Genomic DNA, 14583 nt, shown 5'->3' on the forward strand with positions numbered 1-14583 from the left:
CTGCATTGTGCGCGAATTGTACACTTGACCCAGCAGATGGCTTGGTGTGGAACTAGCTCAGGATCGATCACTGTCAGCATGTCGAGCACGACGTTTGACTCGTTCTTCCGGTAGTACTTTGAGAATCACATCGGCATCTTAGTAGAACTCAGCACTCACTTATTGCCACACTTCGTTGACAGGAGCAGTATGATCGATCACGGATAGACTGTCAACACGATTTTTCATCGCAACCGTGCAGTCAACGATATCAATAGTTACAGCAGAGGTCTGCACACCAGTGTGGGTATTCACCAGGTTATAGCCACTGTCAGTGGGTCGAATCTCCAAGGGAGCCTTACAGCCTGTGCTGCGGTACACAATGCACCTGATCACAATCTTACGACTCGAAGTCCACGTCAGAGTGTATTCGTAGTCCCCATGAAAGAGCTTCGTTGACGGCTCGTTCGCTCGCTTCGTGGGAGAACGGCGTGATGGTCGGTGTGAATCACGGTCGTCTAACCTCCTTGTCGTTCCCGACATACGGCTCCGGGGGCACACACACGCACCGAGTCTACTACGTGTGTAAGCCGTCGATGTTGATCTGGCTGTTGATGTCGACGCTGGAAGACCTGTGTCAATTCGTGGATGTTAAGCGAAACACTACTTGCCTTGGTATGCATGCAGCTTGTCTGTCGCCATCCACTCGTTGATATTGAACCGTTGCTGCGGTTCGCTACCAGCTCCAGGTGTACGGTTAGCCATACTCCACTGGGGTTACACGAAACGGTGCGCCAAAAGGCACGGCGCCGAGTTGTTGCCCCGGTTGGGCGATAAGATGAAGTTGCGGTTACTGGACTACACGTACGCTTGATGACCAAAACAACGATCTCTAAAAACGACGACCCGTCAGTGCGTACGACCTCTAACACGATCCGACCCGTACACGACCCCAAATAGAATCTACGAGCACTTGGATCGACATGGTCCAGAAGGTATATCAGCGCTTCTTGAACGTCAGAACATCCCACAAACTCCAATGCTTGATGTCGCAGTGGGCGAGCTTGTAGTAGTGCGTGCGCATTGCTTGTGCCATACAGATGGCTACGAACACCACCAAGGCGAACAGTGGGTAGACGCGTAGGAACCGCTTGGCCGCGTAGTGGACATGGACGGCCATTCAGGTGCGGGCGTCTTTCGTTAGAGATGTCCAACAACTAGAGGCGAAGCTTTAGTCTTTGAGAATAGTGTGTGTGTAGTGTGATTTTGAAAATAGGATGTGAGACTTGGTGGGACAATCCGTTCATTTCTCTGTGTTGCAAAATGGTTGGAAAGAAGCGTACCATAAATTAGCGAGACGTCAGCTGTTGCAGGCGCATCGAGAAGTGCTCGTGCCTTGGTGCTGAAGAAGCAACCTGTTCAACCTCTTTGGTAAATGGAGATGCGAAGCATTTGCTAGCTCAGCTTCATGAATGCATACAAATTAAAGCAGAAAGCGTAGACTTGTCTGGTCTCAAAGAATAGCAAGTTAGAGCAGAAAGAGTACTCGTGTATGACCTTGACATACACTGAAGCCGCATGATAGGACGGCCCCAAGCAACGCTCTCCTACCCAAGTCTTCACAACTCATTTTCTACACATCATACATTGCATCTCAACGGAGTTGTTATTGCGACCTAAGACATGTGCGGTCGCTTTAACAAAAGCCAGGACATTTAGGGTCGCTTTAGCAGATTTAAAAAATTCCGGGCGTAATTTAAATCTCTAAATTCCCACTCGGCTTAAGTACGGTAATATTTGAAGCTCGCACACTAGATATGATTTGGTTAAATGCAATAGTAACGGTCAGCCACCCACAGCCTCTCATTTCTCAATCGCCGGACGGACGCCACGTGGAGTACGGACTTGGCCACAGCGGCTGAGGTTCCATGGCTTCTTCGCTGGGCAACCCTGCGAGCGGTAAGATAAATGATCATGTGTTGTCGTATGGATACTCCTGACGAGTCTTGTATTTATTCATTTCACACAACAGGCCGACGCTTGCGCGACAAATCGAGGACAAGCCTTAACTACGTGTACACCGCGTTTGACATAATCTGATATGGTTGTGTTTCTGTAATTAGCTCTCGCGATACCAGTTGGGAAGAGGAAGCAGCTAGGCGTTAGGCCTCACCGCCAAGAAGCGTCAGGTATTATGGTCGTTTTAAGCCAGGATTGCAAATTATATAACTAGTGTTTTCACGCATATTGTTGTGTATTTGGCAGGTGACAAGATATTAAAACGATATCCCCGTTCGACACTTCAGAAACGTCGCCACCCACCTCATACCTCGGCTCATAAGAGAAAAAAAGCTGGAAATTGACCCCAATGGACAAGACGCTGTAACAGATACAATCCAAGTCGAAAGTGGTGTTAACGGCTTTGATACTGATGAGCGCGATGCTGTTGTTGGTAATGGAGGATGCGATGATGATTGAAATGACTAATTAGTGGGCACGGAGTACGCACCTCGAAAACGTGCAAGCAAGCATGACGATGAATATGAAACACTTGCCGAGGGTCAGAATAAGATTCTAAATGTGGTGCCGAGATTTCCATCTAGAGTTATCGAGACATGGGCGCAATTTGACAAGGTCTTCATGGACTACAAACTGAGAACAACCTCAAGTTCCGCGTCCGATCCTCGGAAACAGCGGCGTTGCATAATAGATTTGATTGTTGTGCGGTAATGAAATGATATAATTAAAATTGACGATTACGTTGATATTTTGGCTAATGTTCAGCACCCTTGAAGATCAACTACCCACTGGATTTCAGTGGTCCTACAACAAAAAATCACTGTACTCATGGCGTCAAGCAAGGGTCGCGGTCGAAAGGCTTTCGTAATCGCAAAACCCGCTATTGCGGGTGCAAGGCACTATTGACATCAACCATCCAGCTGGTAGAAAACAAGATCATAATTTGGAATGAGGTACGCGATAGATGCAATACATTGACTCTACTCGGTTTCTAACGCGCGTTTGTTGTGTCAACTAGAACCATACCCATTCACATCCGACAACAGCCGCGGTGGCTTCGTCCTACCTAACAACGAAAACATTGCCGCTCGACAAGCAAGATCGAGAGGATGTAAAGACATTGGCGCACGCACGCGTATCCTCAAAACATATAGCTAACTCCCTCAATGCGAGCAAAGGTGCGATTTTGCTAGCCCTACATTATCGTCGGCATGCTTGCTTACACGGAGCTTCTGTAAACACTATTTTGTCAGGTTGTAAAGTTACACCTCAGCAAACACGAAACCTCATTTGGAGTAAAATGGGTCATGATTCTGCCGAAGACCGCATGAAAGACATGCTACATGCTCTTCGTCAATTGGACGGTAGTGATGTTCTTGTTATTCAAGATCAGATGAATGTGACGTGTGGAATTGTTATACAAACAAAAGTGCAAAAGTTGATGTTCGAGCTCTGGGGCGAGACTCTCACAATGAATTTCACGCATGGTACAAATAATCTTGGGTATCACCTGGGTAAGTGTAACTACTCGCATATAGCAACCTTGTATATATATATATATATGTATTTGATGTTTAGGGAGCCTTGTCGTCACTACGGCAACCGGCAGAGGATTTCCTTTGTTGGATTTCGTTTGCCTCAATGAGCAAGCAGCGACAATGTCAACAGTTTAGAATTATTTTAAGGAGAAGAACCCCGGTTGGGCAAACATTTCTGCTTTCGTAATCGACAAGGCCTTCGTTGAATGACGTGTGTTGGAGGAATTATTTCCTGAAGCGAAAGTACTCTTGTATCAGTTTCACGCAATATCATATTAAGGTGTTACAGCGGTCGACGTTTTGCTTGATAATGTCGGACCGTGAAGGGCTCGTCGACTTCATGATGAAACTACTTCACAGCCGTATGGAAGCAAATTATTACAGGGGATACGACGTGTTGAAGCAATACTATGGGATCATTAAGATTCAGTTTGTCTTCTCGTACTTTGATAAAAACTGGAATTCTTGTCGTGAAATGTGGGCAAATTATGCCCCTGGTAAATACTTCACGGCGGGCAACACAACGACAAATAGAATGGAATCAAACTGGAATCAACTAAAACTGCTACTGGGGCACAATACTAGGATTGACTAGACAATTGCTGGTCTTCTATAGCACCAGATGACGATCACTCAGCAAATTGAACTTCCATCGGACAACAGCACTCGACGTCTCGTATGTCCAAGACAGTCCCCAAATTGTTAAGAGTTGTGGCCCGTCGATTATCTTTGGGAGTGCTTGCAAAGGTTAAAAAAGAATGGGAGCAGTAACTTAACCTAATGGATCGTGCAACTTGCAAGCGAGTTGGCAGTATTACTTCCAATTGGGTTGTGTATTGTTTCAACCAGTCTTTTAGATGTCACGACGGGGGGTGGATCTGCTCCTGTCTCTTTTTTTTCAAATCTAACAGGTCGCCATACCAGCATCTGATGTACTTAGCACACGAAGGTCACGGAATTAAAATGTTACCTACTATGGCAATTCACGAGCGATGGAGTACATTATCTGCGTTAGAAGTTATCGTTGAACTCCCGGCTGCAGCCGATTCCTTACTGCCAATTGTGCAAATGTCTACGCTAAAGTCGCCGAAAGTAAAGTTGTCGAATGGTGACAGTAAACCTTCTTCTGTTCCTGGGTCCAAGGCCCCGAAACAAGTTGTCTACATTCGCCTGCGACGCAATGAACGTGCCAACCATGTGGTTTTGGCTTCAGCAGAGAAGTATACCTACGCGAAAGCGATGCTAGAGCCTGTACTTGATCATCTATCGAACATGCCAAGTGCTGATTTCTATCGTGAGCTTGATGCATGGAAGAAAACCGTGGATGTTGACCTGAGTCGAACGAAGCAAAGTACCGCACAAGGCGGCACTCATACAGAGGACACACAATATGAAACAATTGGCCTAGCTAACGATGCTAATGAAGACAGTGGCGATGAAAATGATAGTGAAGCAAGTGTATTGTCGATTTTAGATCCTGCTAAAGCCATAGGCACTGCTAGTCTAATGGATGCTCTTGAAGGTGCTAGTATTGACGGATTGTCAGACGAGGATGGGGATGAAGCGCCACCAACGCAATTGGCACAAGTAGAACAAGACGTATCAAAGTCCAAAGTGCCATGACCTACTGCAGACCAATACCCCGAAGGCAGCAAAGACAAGGATAACGACGGGATTGCAAAACATTTTCCTGTTCGAAAGCAACCCGCTCGTCAAGTGGATATTATTAACGTAACGAAGCCAAATCGTCGAGGGAATTCAAGGTCGACACCCAAAAAATTGCGTCAAATGAAACTTTCATCAAAGCCAGATCGTCTGGCTGTACACAAGTATCCACGTGCTCTCATAGTGAATTTAGATCAGCTGCTGATGTGGACCAGATACACCCCTAATCCAAAGTCCGTGATGACGATATTGGAGAAGTACCCTGTTCCGCTGGACGATGCATACCTTAAGGCGCTTACTATCAAGTGTACTACTCCGTCTCAAAATTGATGTCCCATTGTTGTAGAACACATGCGCGTTTTGTCAATATTTGGTATTTTGCAGCGCGGTTTGGCAAATGGTTTGAACCGTGTGCTTATTTACTCAGCCCGGTTAGTTTTGACAGCAGAGTGACGAAATGAATGGCCTCGGAGGTGATTTAAGAGCTGGGACAGGGCGGCAGATCGCAGATGTCGCCCTTCCTCCTAAAACCAAGCGTCCAGATCCGCTCATTCTCCTACTTTCCCAGTCCAATGGAGGTTTCAAGCACGCCGCGAAGGCGGGAGCTCACTGACATCGACCGCGAGCAGGTCATTGTGTCGCTGCTGCAGCGATCGGTGAACGGCGTTCCTCGACGAGGCGCCGTGAAGGGGGTGGCGGAGAAGTACCAAGTCAGCCCTCGCACGATCTCAAGGTTATGGCGGCGCGCGAAGGAGGAGGAGGCCAAGTCGGGCCGACTGTGTGCTGAGTCTCGCCGCCGTGATCGTGGCCGCCCAATGGCGGATTTGTCGGCCAAGTTGGAGCGGCTGCGGATTACCCCGCTGGAGCAGCGCAGCACATTGCGCTCGGCAGCGTTGTCATGCGGTGTGTCGAGAGCAACCCTGCAGCGTCGTGTCAAGGACGGGAAGCTCGTGGCACACACTAGCAATGTAAAGCTACTTCTGACGGAAGAGAACAAGGTAGCAAGACTAACCTGGTGCATCGGGCATGTTGAGCCATTGTCTTTGCTGTTTAGAGACATGGATGACACCATTCATGCAGACGAAAAACTATTCTACATGACAACCGTCCGCCGCCGATACTATCTTCTTCCTGGCGAAGCAGAGCCCCACCGCCAAGTTCGTTCCAAGCGCTACATCACTAAGGTGATGATGCTTGCTGCGGTAGGAAGACCAAGATGGGGCGAGGCCTCGGGCTCCTTTTTCGACGGAAAGCTAGGCATATGGTAGAATATCATCAACTCTCCGACCTAACTTAAATTTTGTATTGCCTTTAATAGCCAATCACAGCATTTTTTATTTATTTAGGCTAATCATCATACGTCTCTTTTGGATTTCGGCCAATAGATTTCGATAGGGGTAGGTGAGTCCGGTATGCTGGCAGATCCGACGTATCGGGTCGGAGGCACACGCAAAATATGTATATGGCAATACAAATTCTAATATAATTGCATATCACACGCATATTTGTCATGTCTCCGACCGTCTCCGACCTGTACCGTCGTTCAGGTACACATGCACTCTGTAAAAAAATGTATGAGCGTACATGGAATAAATTTACTAATATCCCGCATTTTAAATATTAAAATGTGAATGCGTTAGGGCCTAGCAGGTCAGGCGTGCATTAATGATGAAGAACTTCATTTTTATTTACGCTTTTTATTTAATATAGTGCTACTTGCAACGTGGCGGCAGGGTCGCTGGAGGCTGCCAGAGGGCGCGGCGTGACGCTTGCAGGTGCTCACCAAACGGGCAGCCTGCCAGCCGCCCTGCCGGGTAAGCCATCAAGGTCGTCGGCGCAAACTGCTGCCCCCGCTGCCACTGCCGCCGCCTCCTCCTGCCTCCTCCTGCCTCCTCCTGCCGCCGTCTCCTGCCGCCGTCGCCTCCTCCTGCCGCCTCCCCGCCGTCCACTCCGCCGTCCACTCCGCCGCCGCTCGTCCTGCCGCCTCCCCGCCGTCCACTCCGCCGTCCACCCCGCTTCCGCCCCGCTGCCACCGCCTCCTGCCGACACCCCGCCGCCGCCTCCTGCCGACACCCCGCCGCCGCCTCCTGCCGACACCCCGCCGCCGCCTCCTGCCGACACCCCGCCGCCGCCTCCTGCCGACACCGCCTCCTGCTGTCCACCCCGGCCTCGCCTGAATGAAAGTGATCGGTGTGGCACACAACTAAAAGCATAAACTAATATATCAACTTGTGAAGGTATGTGATAGGGGGTACCAGTGTTTTGGTACAGGTCGGAGCTGGTCGGAGGTCGGATAATTTATGGTATGGCCCTTCATCGTGCGGGAAGCTGCTGTCCGCAGCAGTACCAGGCGTCCGGCGGGGACAATCGTGACCAAGGAAGGCCGCGTAAATGAAGGTACCTATCGTGCAATGTCGATTGAAAAGCTTCTAGCTGCTGTTCGCGAGCGCTGGCCGGCCGCAAGAGACGGTGTGCATGTGCGCGTGCAGCAAGACAACGCCCCTGCCCATATTAGCGTTGACGATGCTCAGTTTGCCGACGCCGTGCAGCAGCAGGAGCTGGATATCGAGCTGTGCTGCCAACCGCCGAACTCCCCGGGTCTCAACTGCTTGGACTTAGGCTTATTCGCAGCCATACAAGCCCGCCAACGTCTGCGCACACCTCGCAGCTTTGATGAGCTCATTGATGCCGTTACAGCAGCGTACTGGGAGCTGCCGCCATCGACAATTAATGCCGCGTTCTTAAGCCTGCAGGGGTCGATGGACTTGTGCATTCAGGATACAGGAGGCAACACGTTCAAGCCTCCTCACATGGCCAAAGCGAAGCTTCAGCGGGAGGGAAGACTTCCTCTGAGCCTTCAGTGCTCCCCCAAAACAGCCGTAATTGTGTCGCAGCGTTACAGGGAACAGACTACTCACCATAGTTAAATCAAATACAGTTTGAGAACATCATTTTTGAGACAAAAAAAAGAGTGGGATAGGACATCAATTTTGAGACGGAGTAGTAAATGGGAATTCGTGCGGCCAAAAGATGACATGTACACCTTTGTAATCCCTCCAGATCTAACCCGATCGATGTAGGCTTCAGTGACAACTGCCAGAAAGGAGAAAAAGAAACTTGATGAACTGACAGTCTCGGTAATGAACCAACATTTTGCGCTTGATGTTGTTGCGTCAATCGATCCAAAGCTGTGGAAGCTCAGCGGGTAAGGTCGCTTTACTGAATTTGCTTTAATAAAGTTATTTTACTAGGGATGCGTTACTAAGGTTGCTGTACGATATTTGTTTATTTTTTTAGTCAATTTGTAGGCGCGTTGACCGGATCCTATGATATCAAGTCCAAGGGTAAATCATGGATTCAAGACAGGAAGTGGATGGAGCAAGATTGGCGGAAATTTGTCGCAGACGTTGATCTTTTTGCTCTGGACTAAAACGGCTAGCATGTCTTAGAATGTCGTTTCCGATCGCCATCAACTGATGGCGGATGAGTTGATTGCAAAATTCACATATAGCAGGTGACGCACTGAATTTGCGACGATTTCCGGCAGCACAACAATTAGCTTCGAAAACATTGTGGGTGGTCTGTATCGAGGTTGACTGAATGATAGCCAAATCGTGTTTACATGTGTGTGCCACTTGTAGATGACGATTATCACGAAGAGATGAAGGAAATTTGGGAAGGGATATCCAATGACGAAGATCAAGAGGTGCGAGAAGGCCTACGTTGCTTTTTGAGGCGCTGGCACATTGCATACACGTCAGATACGGAATTTCGGGGACCCGGGTGGTGGACCCGGGGAGGGGAGGGGGGAATTCGAACGTTGAAACAAACGACATACAGACTGAAAAGGAACAGATTAATTGGCATTAAAAGATTGCAAAACAGCAGCGGATAGATCGCATAACCGTTATTTTTCTTCTTGAAATGCCGATGTTGGAGATTGGACCACTGAGCAAGCATAGGAGTAAAGGGTGATAACGTCGAGAAAGCTGAACGAGAAACGACGCGAGAAACCAACAGGTATGTTTGCTGGGGCTTATCGATGATTCTGACCGACAACTTCCATTCGACAACAACCATAGATTCCAGTGTCTCCCCTTGCACTTTATAAATGGTAGATGCCACCGCAGAAATGATAGGGACGTAGGTGTTCACGGGCTCGTCGAGAGGAATTTCCATAAATCAACCTTAAACACTGAGATATGTTTTTAAGATGGTGATAATCGCTTCTTACTGCCTCAAATCAGTAGACGATTCTGGTACTATGTTTATAGTAATATTAAGTTCAACGTGGTGTGATATGATATCGATAGTACTATATGTAGTAAAGAGCTGATTCTGAGGTAGCCTTCTTCGTTACAGTTGAAGACACATGCATTGGAAAGCCCCATGTACTGGCTGGCAATGTGAGACGTATGCGTTGGAAATCTCCATTTACTGGCTGCCAATGTGAGTTATCGGTGAAAGCCGCGAACATTCTAGCAATATGCGACCTTATAACCTGTGTAGATTCTTTTATGAATCTGAACAAAACTGGCTCAGCTTTTGCAGCATCACTATCATCTACATTATACAGGCTGCTTTGCGAAGGAGATGTGCGCCATATCGCGGTACAGGCACTTCCTGTCGTCGACCCACAACTTGATCATCATCCACTTGCGCCACAAAATCCTCTTGGGGTACCCCAGCAACAACACAGCTATATTCACGCAGTCATGGATACAAATAAAATTTTATTAACCAAATTCTTTGCAAACGAAATGCAGCCTACAAAAATCTAAGGTCCTCCCTATTTATATTCAGTATCAAGACGACTGCTTCATTGTCGTGCCAAGATATGAAGTATACGCTCACATCGAGCAGAAATCAATCAAGTTGCTGCCACGCAGCGGCGCGATGGCTACGCTTGGGCACATCCAGCACGCGGGCTGGAAAGCCCAGCGAGTGAATCTCTATGACTCCATCTCAATGCGGCGTCCATCAGCGCATGCACCTTTCACAATGTGACGCAGAGAGAGGTTGTAGCCGGGGCTAAGCGCCGGCTTCCCGGCGCACTTCAATAGCCCCCGCGAAGCAGCTTTGCAAGTCGCCGCTAGCGTGGCCGCGGCGGGGCATGTTCACTTGCGGGCGCACATCGGAAGTAGTCTTCACATGACGCAGCTGAGGACGTGTTACATGGCTTACAGGTTCGTTCGTGCTGTCGATGCAGCAACGGCATGGTTTGTACCGCCCGCCCGCCGCGAGCTAATAACCCATGCTGCAAATCTTTGCCAGCGAGAGGCAGCCACACGCCACACACGCGAGTTGGCCGCGCGCTCCGAACGTCGGCGCCGAGCCTGGAAATGGCGCGCGTGCTGAAAGAGAGCCCGGGCTCCGGCGCTCTACACTGCCTCGGCCGGCATTATGTCGCCCGAATGCCCCATTGCCGCGATAGGCTCCGCGTTACTCACGGTCTCACAGTCATCGCTGCGTCGCTGCGAGCGGCACCCGTGCCCTCGAAGGACACCTTATCCGCGGGGTGTGGACACCGCTCGCTACGTGCGACGCGCGCAGTGAGAGGAGGAGGTCGAGCCGTGAAGCCTTGCCGTCGACTAGCCGATCCGACACTCGCCAACGCGACACCGAGCCGAGCAGCTCGTGCTTTGACGTCCGACGGTACGCCAGCCGGCAATGCCGCGAAGATCCCCCCTCGCCGCGACCAACAACAGCAGGAAAGGCTGCAACACGGCACATCTCGCCGCGATAGGCCGAGCAGCAAGCGCGTTGCTGGTCTGCCCTATTCGTCCGACACCTCTGCGCGCTAGCGGGTGCAGGTTGCCTTTTTGGCAGCATGTTGAAGATGTCCGTTGACACGCATTCCCCTCACGTTCCGCGGCGACATACACTGACCGTATCAGCGGTGGATACGGCTGACGCATGGGCTCTGAGTTTCTCTCTGCGTTTCTCTCGGTGAGGTTTGTGCGAGCATCGAGCTGAGATGGTGGAGGGGCAAGGCAAGCAAGCAAGCGAACGCGAGGATGGCAGCTATCTGATCTATCATTGGTATTGGCGTGGGTGTCCGAGCGAACTCTAGGGCTCGTCGTTGGGCCCCGTGGACTCGGCGGGCCTCGTCATGGCACTGCCCTTGCGTGGGGACGGCTCTCGCTGGTGCAGCTGCCGCGCGGACGCGGCCCCCGTCTTCCTCGGGGACGGTCGGGGCACCTGCGCATTCGAGAGGGTTATCAAGCCGTTGTTGGCGAACATACTGTGGCTATCAACCGAGCGTACCATGGTGGACGAGCGCATCGACTTGGCCTTGGTGTTGTGAGAAGGTGGCGAACGACGACGGCGGCTCCGCGTACGAGCCCGGGCCGGGCGGGATGTCTCCCATGCGCAGCAGCACAGTCTCCTGACCCTCGCACTTGCGGACGGCACCCGCGAGCCACGAGCTGCGGCTGCTCGGGTTCGCGTGCGGGTCTTTCGGGTCTGCTGGGCTGCCTGGCGGCTGTGGTCGCCGACAGAGCAAGTTTTTACGACTCCGAGAGTCCAGCAGGACCTATTCGAGGACCCGCTCAGAACAAGTCACAGACTTCCTTGCAAATGGCAAACTGTATTGATTTCTTTACTGCGGCTTCGCCGCAAAAAGTGCAAGTATCTGCACTTCACTCTCAGCTATAACTAGCTCTAGTTCATTCCTAATGATTGGCCCGCGGCCGAACTTCATCAAGGGATAACGCTTGTGTAAGCTACATCATAAGGGTACAAAAGGGTAACCCCCTTGTGTAACCCCGTTACACTCTCCCCCATCAAAACGGCGAACAAGCCGAATCCTCTTTCGCGTTCCTCCCGTTGAGGTCACTTCGCATCGCGGCCAACGCGCTACTTGAGTTTTACTATCGCTTTCGCTGCGCCACGCGCACACGTATGCAAGCAGCGATCGGGTCGCCAGACCGCCAGCCCAAGTCACCGCGCACACGTGCTTCGTCGCCAGGGCCAAGACCGCAGCCGAGCCAGTCTCCGTGTTTGCGCCCAGCGCATCCGGGCCCGCCGCGGCCACCACTACCCAGAGGCTCTCCGTAGCCGAGTATTGTGCCGCGCACCTCCGCAAGCACGGACCGGCAGTGATGTCCAAGCGCAGCTCAAGCCAGACCGGCGAGCAGACGTTGCGTGGTGTGCACCGCGCTGACGACCAGCTCAGCGAGCATGAAGAGGGTGAGGTCGACTACGACTCATCGAACGACGGCGACGGTTCGCCGAAGGGCACCCACAGCCCGGAGTCCTCGGCGCGCTCGCCCTCGCCACCGCAAAATTCATTCCTGAACCCAGGGTCGGCGACCCAAGCAGTCACAGATCGCGTCGCTAGCACTGTCGCTCGTACGGACGCCCTGTGCAGCGCGCCACCTCTATCCTCGTGGTAGGCGATCACTACGGCGATCATGTGGATCCCAATGTCATTACGACTCCGCTGGACGAGGCCCAGGGCCGGGGGTTAGAAGCGTGCAACGCCCCACGGCGCTCGCACGTCCCTGAGGCTTTACCCCTCATTAGTTCCCGTCATGGCTATGGCTCTCGGAGCCGGGAGGATCCCGCAGAGGTCGCTAACGTAATGGTCAAAGGCCTGCTGGGTTCCAACGTGATCGGACCTCCAGCATCGACCGTGGCCGAGGTCAATACGCGCATTGCGCTGCGGCAACGTCACTTGACGCCACCGACAATGACTCCGTCGGAGTATTGCACCCGGCTGGATGATCAGCTGCGCGAGCGCTCCGTTCCGAAAGTGGATCGAATCCCCGCGTTCTCCTCCCAGGTGAAATCGAGGTCGAGGACGATGGCCAGTTCCAGGCCTGGGCTGACTCCGCCCGCCACTTGCCGTCGATCGACGCTCTTCGAGCAAGCTTCTAGAAGCAAGATGTTTATCTTGAGCGGCGCTTCCGCTTCATGTGGGCGATGAAGAAGGGCCGTCAAAACCGTCACTCGGGTCAAAGGCCTCGCGCCCAGGCGCCATTCTTACTGTTCCAGATGCCCCGCGCAACGCGCTGAGATCTACGCCCATGACTTCAGCTCACGCGTCACACTCGAGCGCTCGTTCTGACGTGTCGTCGTCTCGGTCTAGCGCCGGGAAGCGCGAGGCGACCGCGAGCTCGTTGAGCGGCGCGGGTGCTCCCGGTCAAAAGCATCAACGGCTTCCGGGCTGTCCTGCTGCAAGGGTACCTCGTACTCGCCACTTCACAAGATATTGGGTATGACCCCGGTGACGTCGCCGCCTCAGAAGTCGTTCCACGTTGTAGTGGAGCTCCCCGTGCTCGTCGAGCTGCGCAGGAGGACGACGAGCCGCCGCTGGATCCGCGCGTGCTGCGCCACCGCCTGCCCGGTCTGGACTACGAGAGCCGTTCGTCCCAATTGTTCCGGAATTGGGCGGGAGTGCAGTTCGCCCGGTTCCACGATGGCCTGCTCGATGTGGAGCGTCGAATTGGGGACTCGAGTGTCTACAGGACCAGTGCTTGGCCGGACTGGAGCGCTCGGTCGCGAATCTCCGCTCTGAGAACGTCAGTCTTCGTGGCCAGATTGAGCTGCTGGTCACGATGATATGCGGGGCTCCAGTCCGCCCGACATTCCAGTAGCGGGGGCGGTCCTCGTCGGAGCCAGAGCTTCCGCGCTGACTTGGCTCGGGTCGTGATATCGCTTGAGCAAGCCCACGTAAAATACCGAGTGTTTGCGCATCTTCTTGGGAAGGTTGAGCGTGTACGCCAGGCCCCGTTTGGCCACGACCTTGAATGGTCCGATGAAGCGAGGACGCACCTTTGTCTTGACGACAGCATCTGTAGGTAGGTTCTTTGCATTCAGCAACACCAGGTCCCCGACCTCATAACCTTCAACATTGCCTCTGCCTCTGGCATTTTCGTTTGTGGGTCTTGGCTCTCAGCCATTGCGTCACGCACGTGTCGTAAGACACTTAGACGCGTTGACAGGAACTCAGCAACCTGTTTACGAACAGTAGCCGGGCTGACATCAGCAAGCCGAGCGGCTACATCAGCCATCTCTCCCCCATCAAGCCCGGTGTAGTGGGCCTACTTTGGCTCACTACTTTAGCTTACACGTCGCGCTACGTGTATGAGGAAGCGTAGGAGTTTATTAATAATTTGAATTAATTATACTTGAGTCCACAAGTATAATATAAATCAAATAAAACACCAAGTAGATAGTTTAAGGTAAAATGAGAACTGTATTGTTTGTAAATTGATCTTCCTCTAAAATCTGCTAAAAACTGTTTATCATCTATGAGAGGGTTGGCAGCGGCTGGCTGTCAGAGCCCCGCTAATATGCATGTCTCTGATTGGTAGAAAGACGCTGCTTTCTACCAATAGGATCTTTGGGTATGTGTGGACCACTAATTGTGATGGCC

The 14583-nt window shown here is 51.8% G+C and overlaps 2 protein-coding genes across 2 annotated transcripts; both read left to right on the forward strand.

Moving 5' to 3' along the window:
• Positions 1-5773: 5773 nt before the first annotated feature.
• IUM83_03479 (Transposase, Tc1-like protein) lies at positions 5774-8128 on the forward strand (the record flags this gene model as incomplete). The annotated part of the gene is made up of 3 exons (XM_067927484.1): positions 5774-6199; positions 7635-7670; positions 7733-8128. The coding sequence occupies 3 exons, from the start codon at positions 5774-5776 to the stop codon at positions 8126-8128; spliced, it is 858 nt and encodes a 285-aa protein (XP_067795555.1).
• Positions 8129-12304: 4176 nt separating this feature from the next.
• IUM83_03480 (uncharacterized protein) lies at positions 12305-12598 on the forward strand (the record flags this gene model as incomplete). The annotated part of the gene is made up of 1 exon (XM_067927485.1): positions 12305-12598. One exon carries the CDS (start codon positions 12305-12307, stop codon positions 12596-12598), a length of 294 nt encoding a protein of 97 aa, XP_067795374.1.
• Between the last annotated feature and the right edge of the window lie 1985 nt (positions 12599-14583).

Source organism: Phytophthora cinnamomi (assembly GCF_018691715.1).
Source record: "Phytophthora cinnamomi strain GKB4 chromosome Unknown Contig21, whole genome shotgun sequence".
NCBI lineage: Eukaryota > Oomycota > Peronosporomycetes > Peronosporales > Peronosporaceae > Phytophthora > Phytophthora cinnamomi.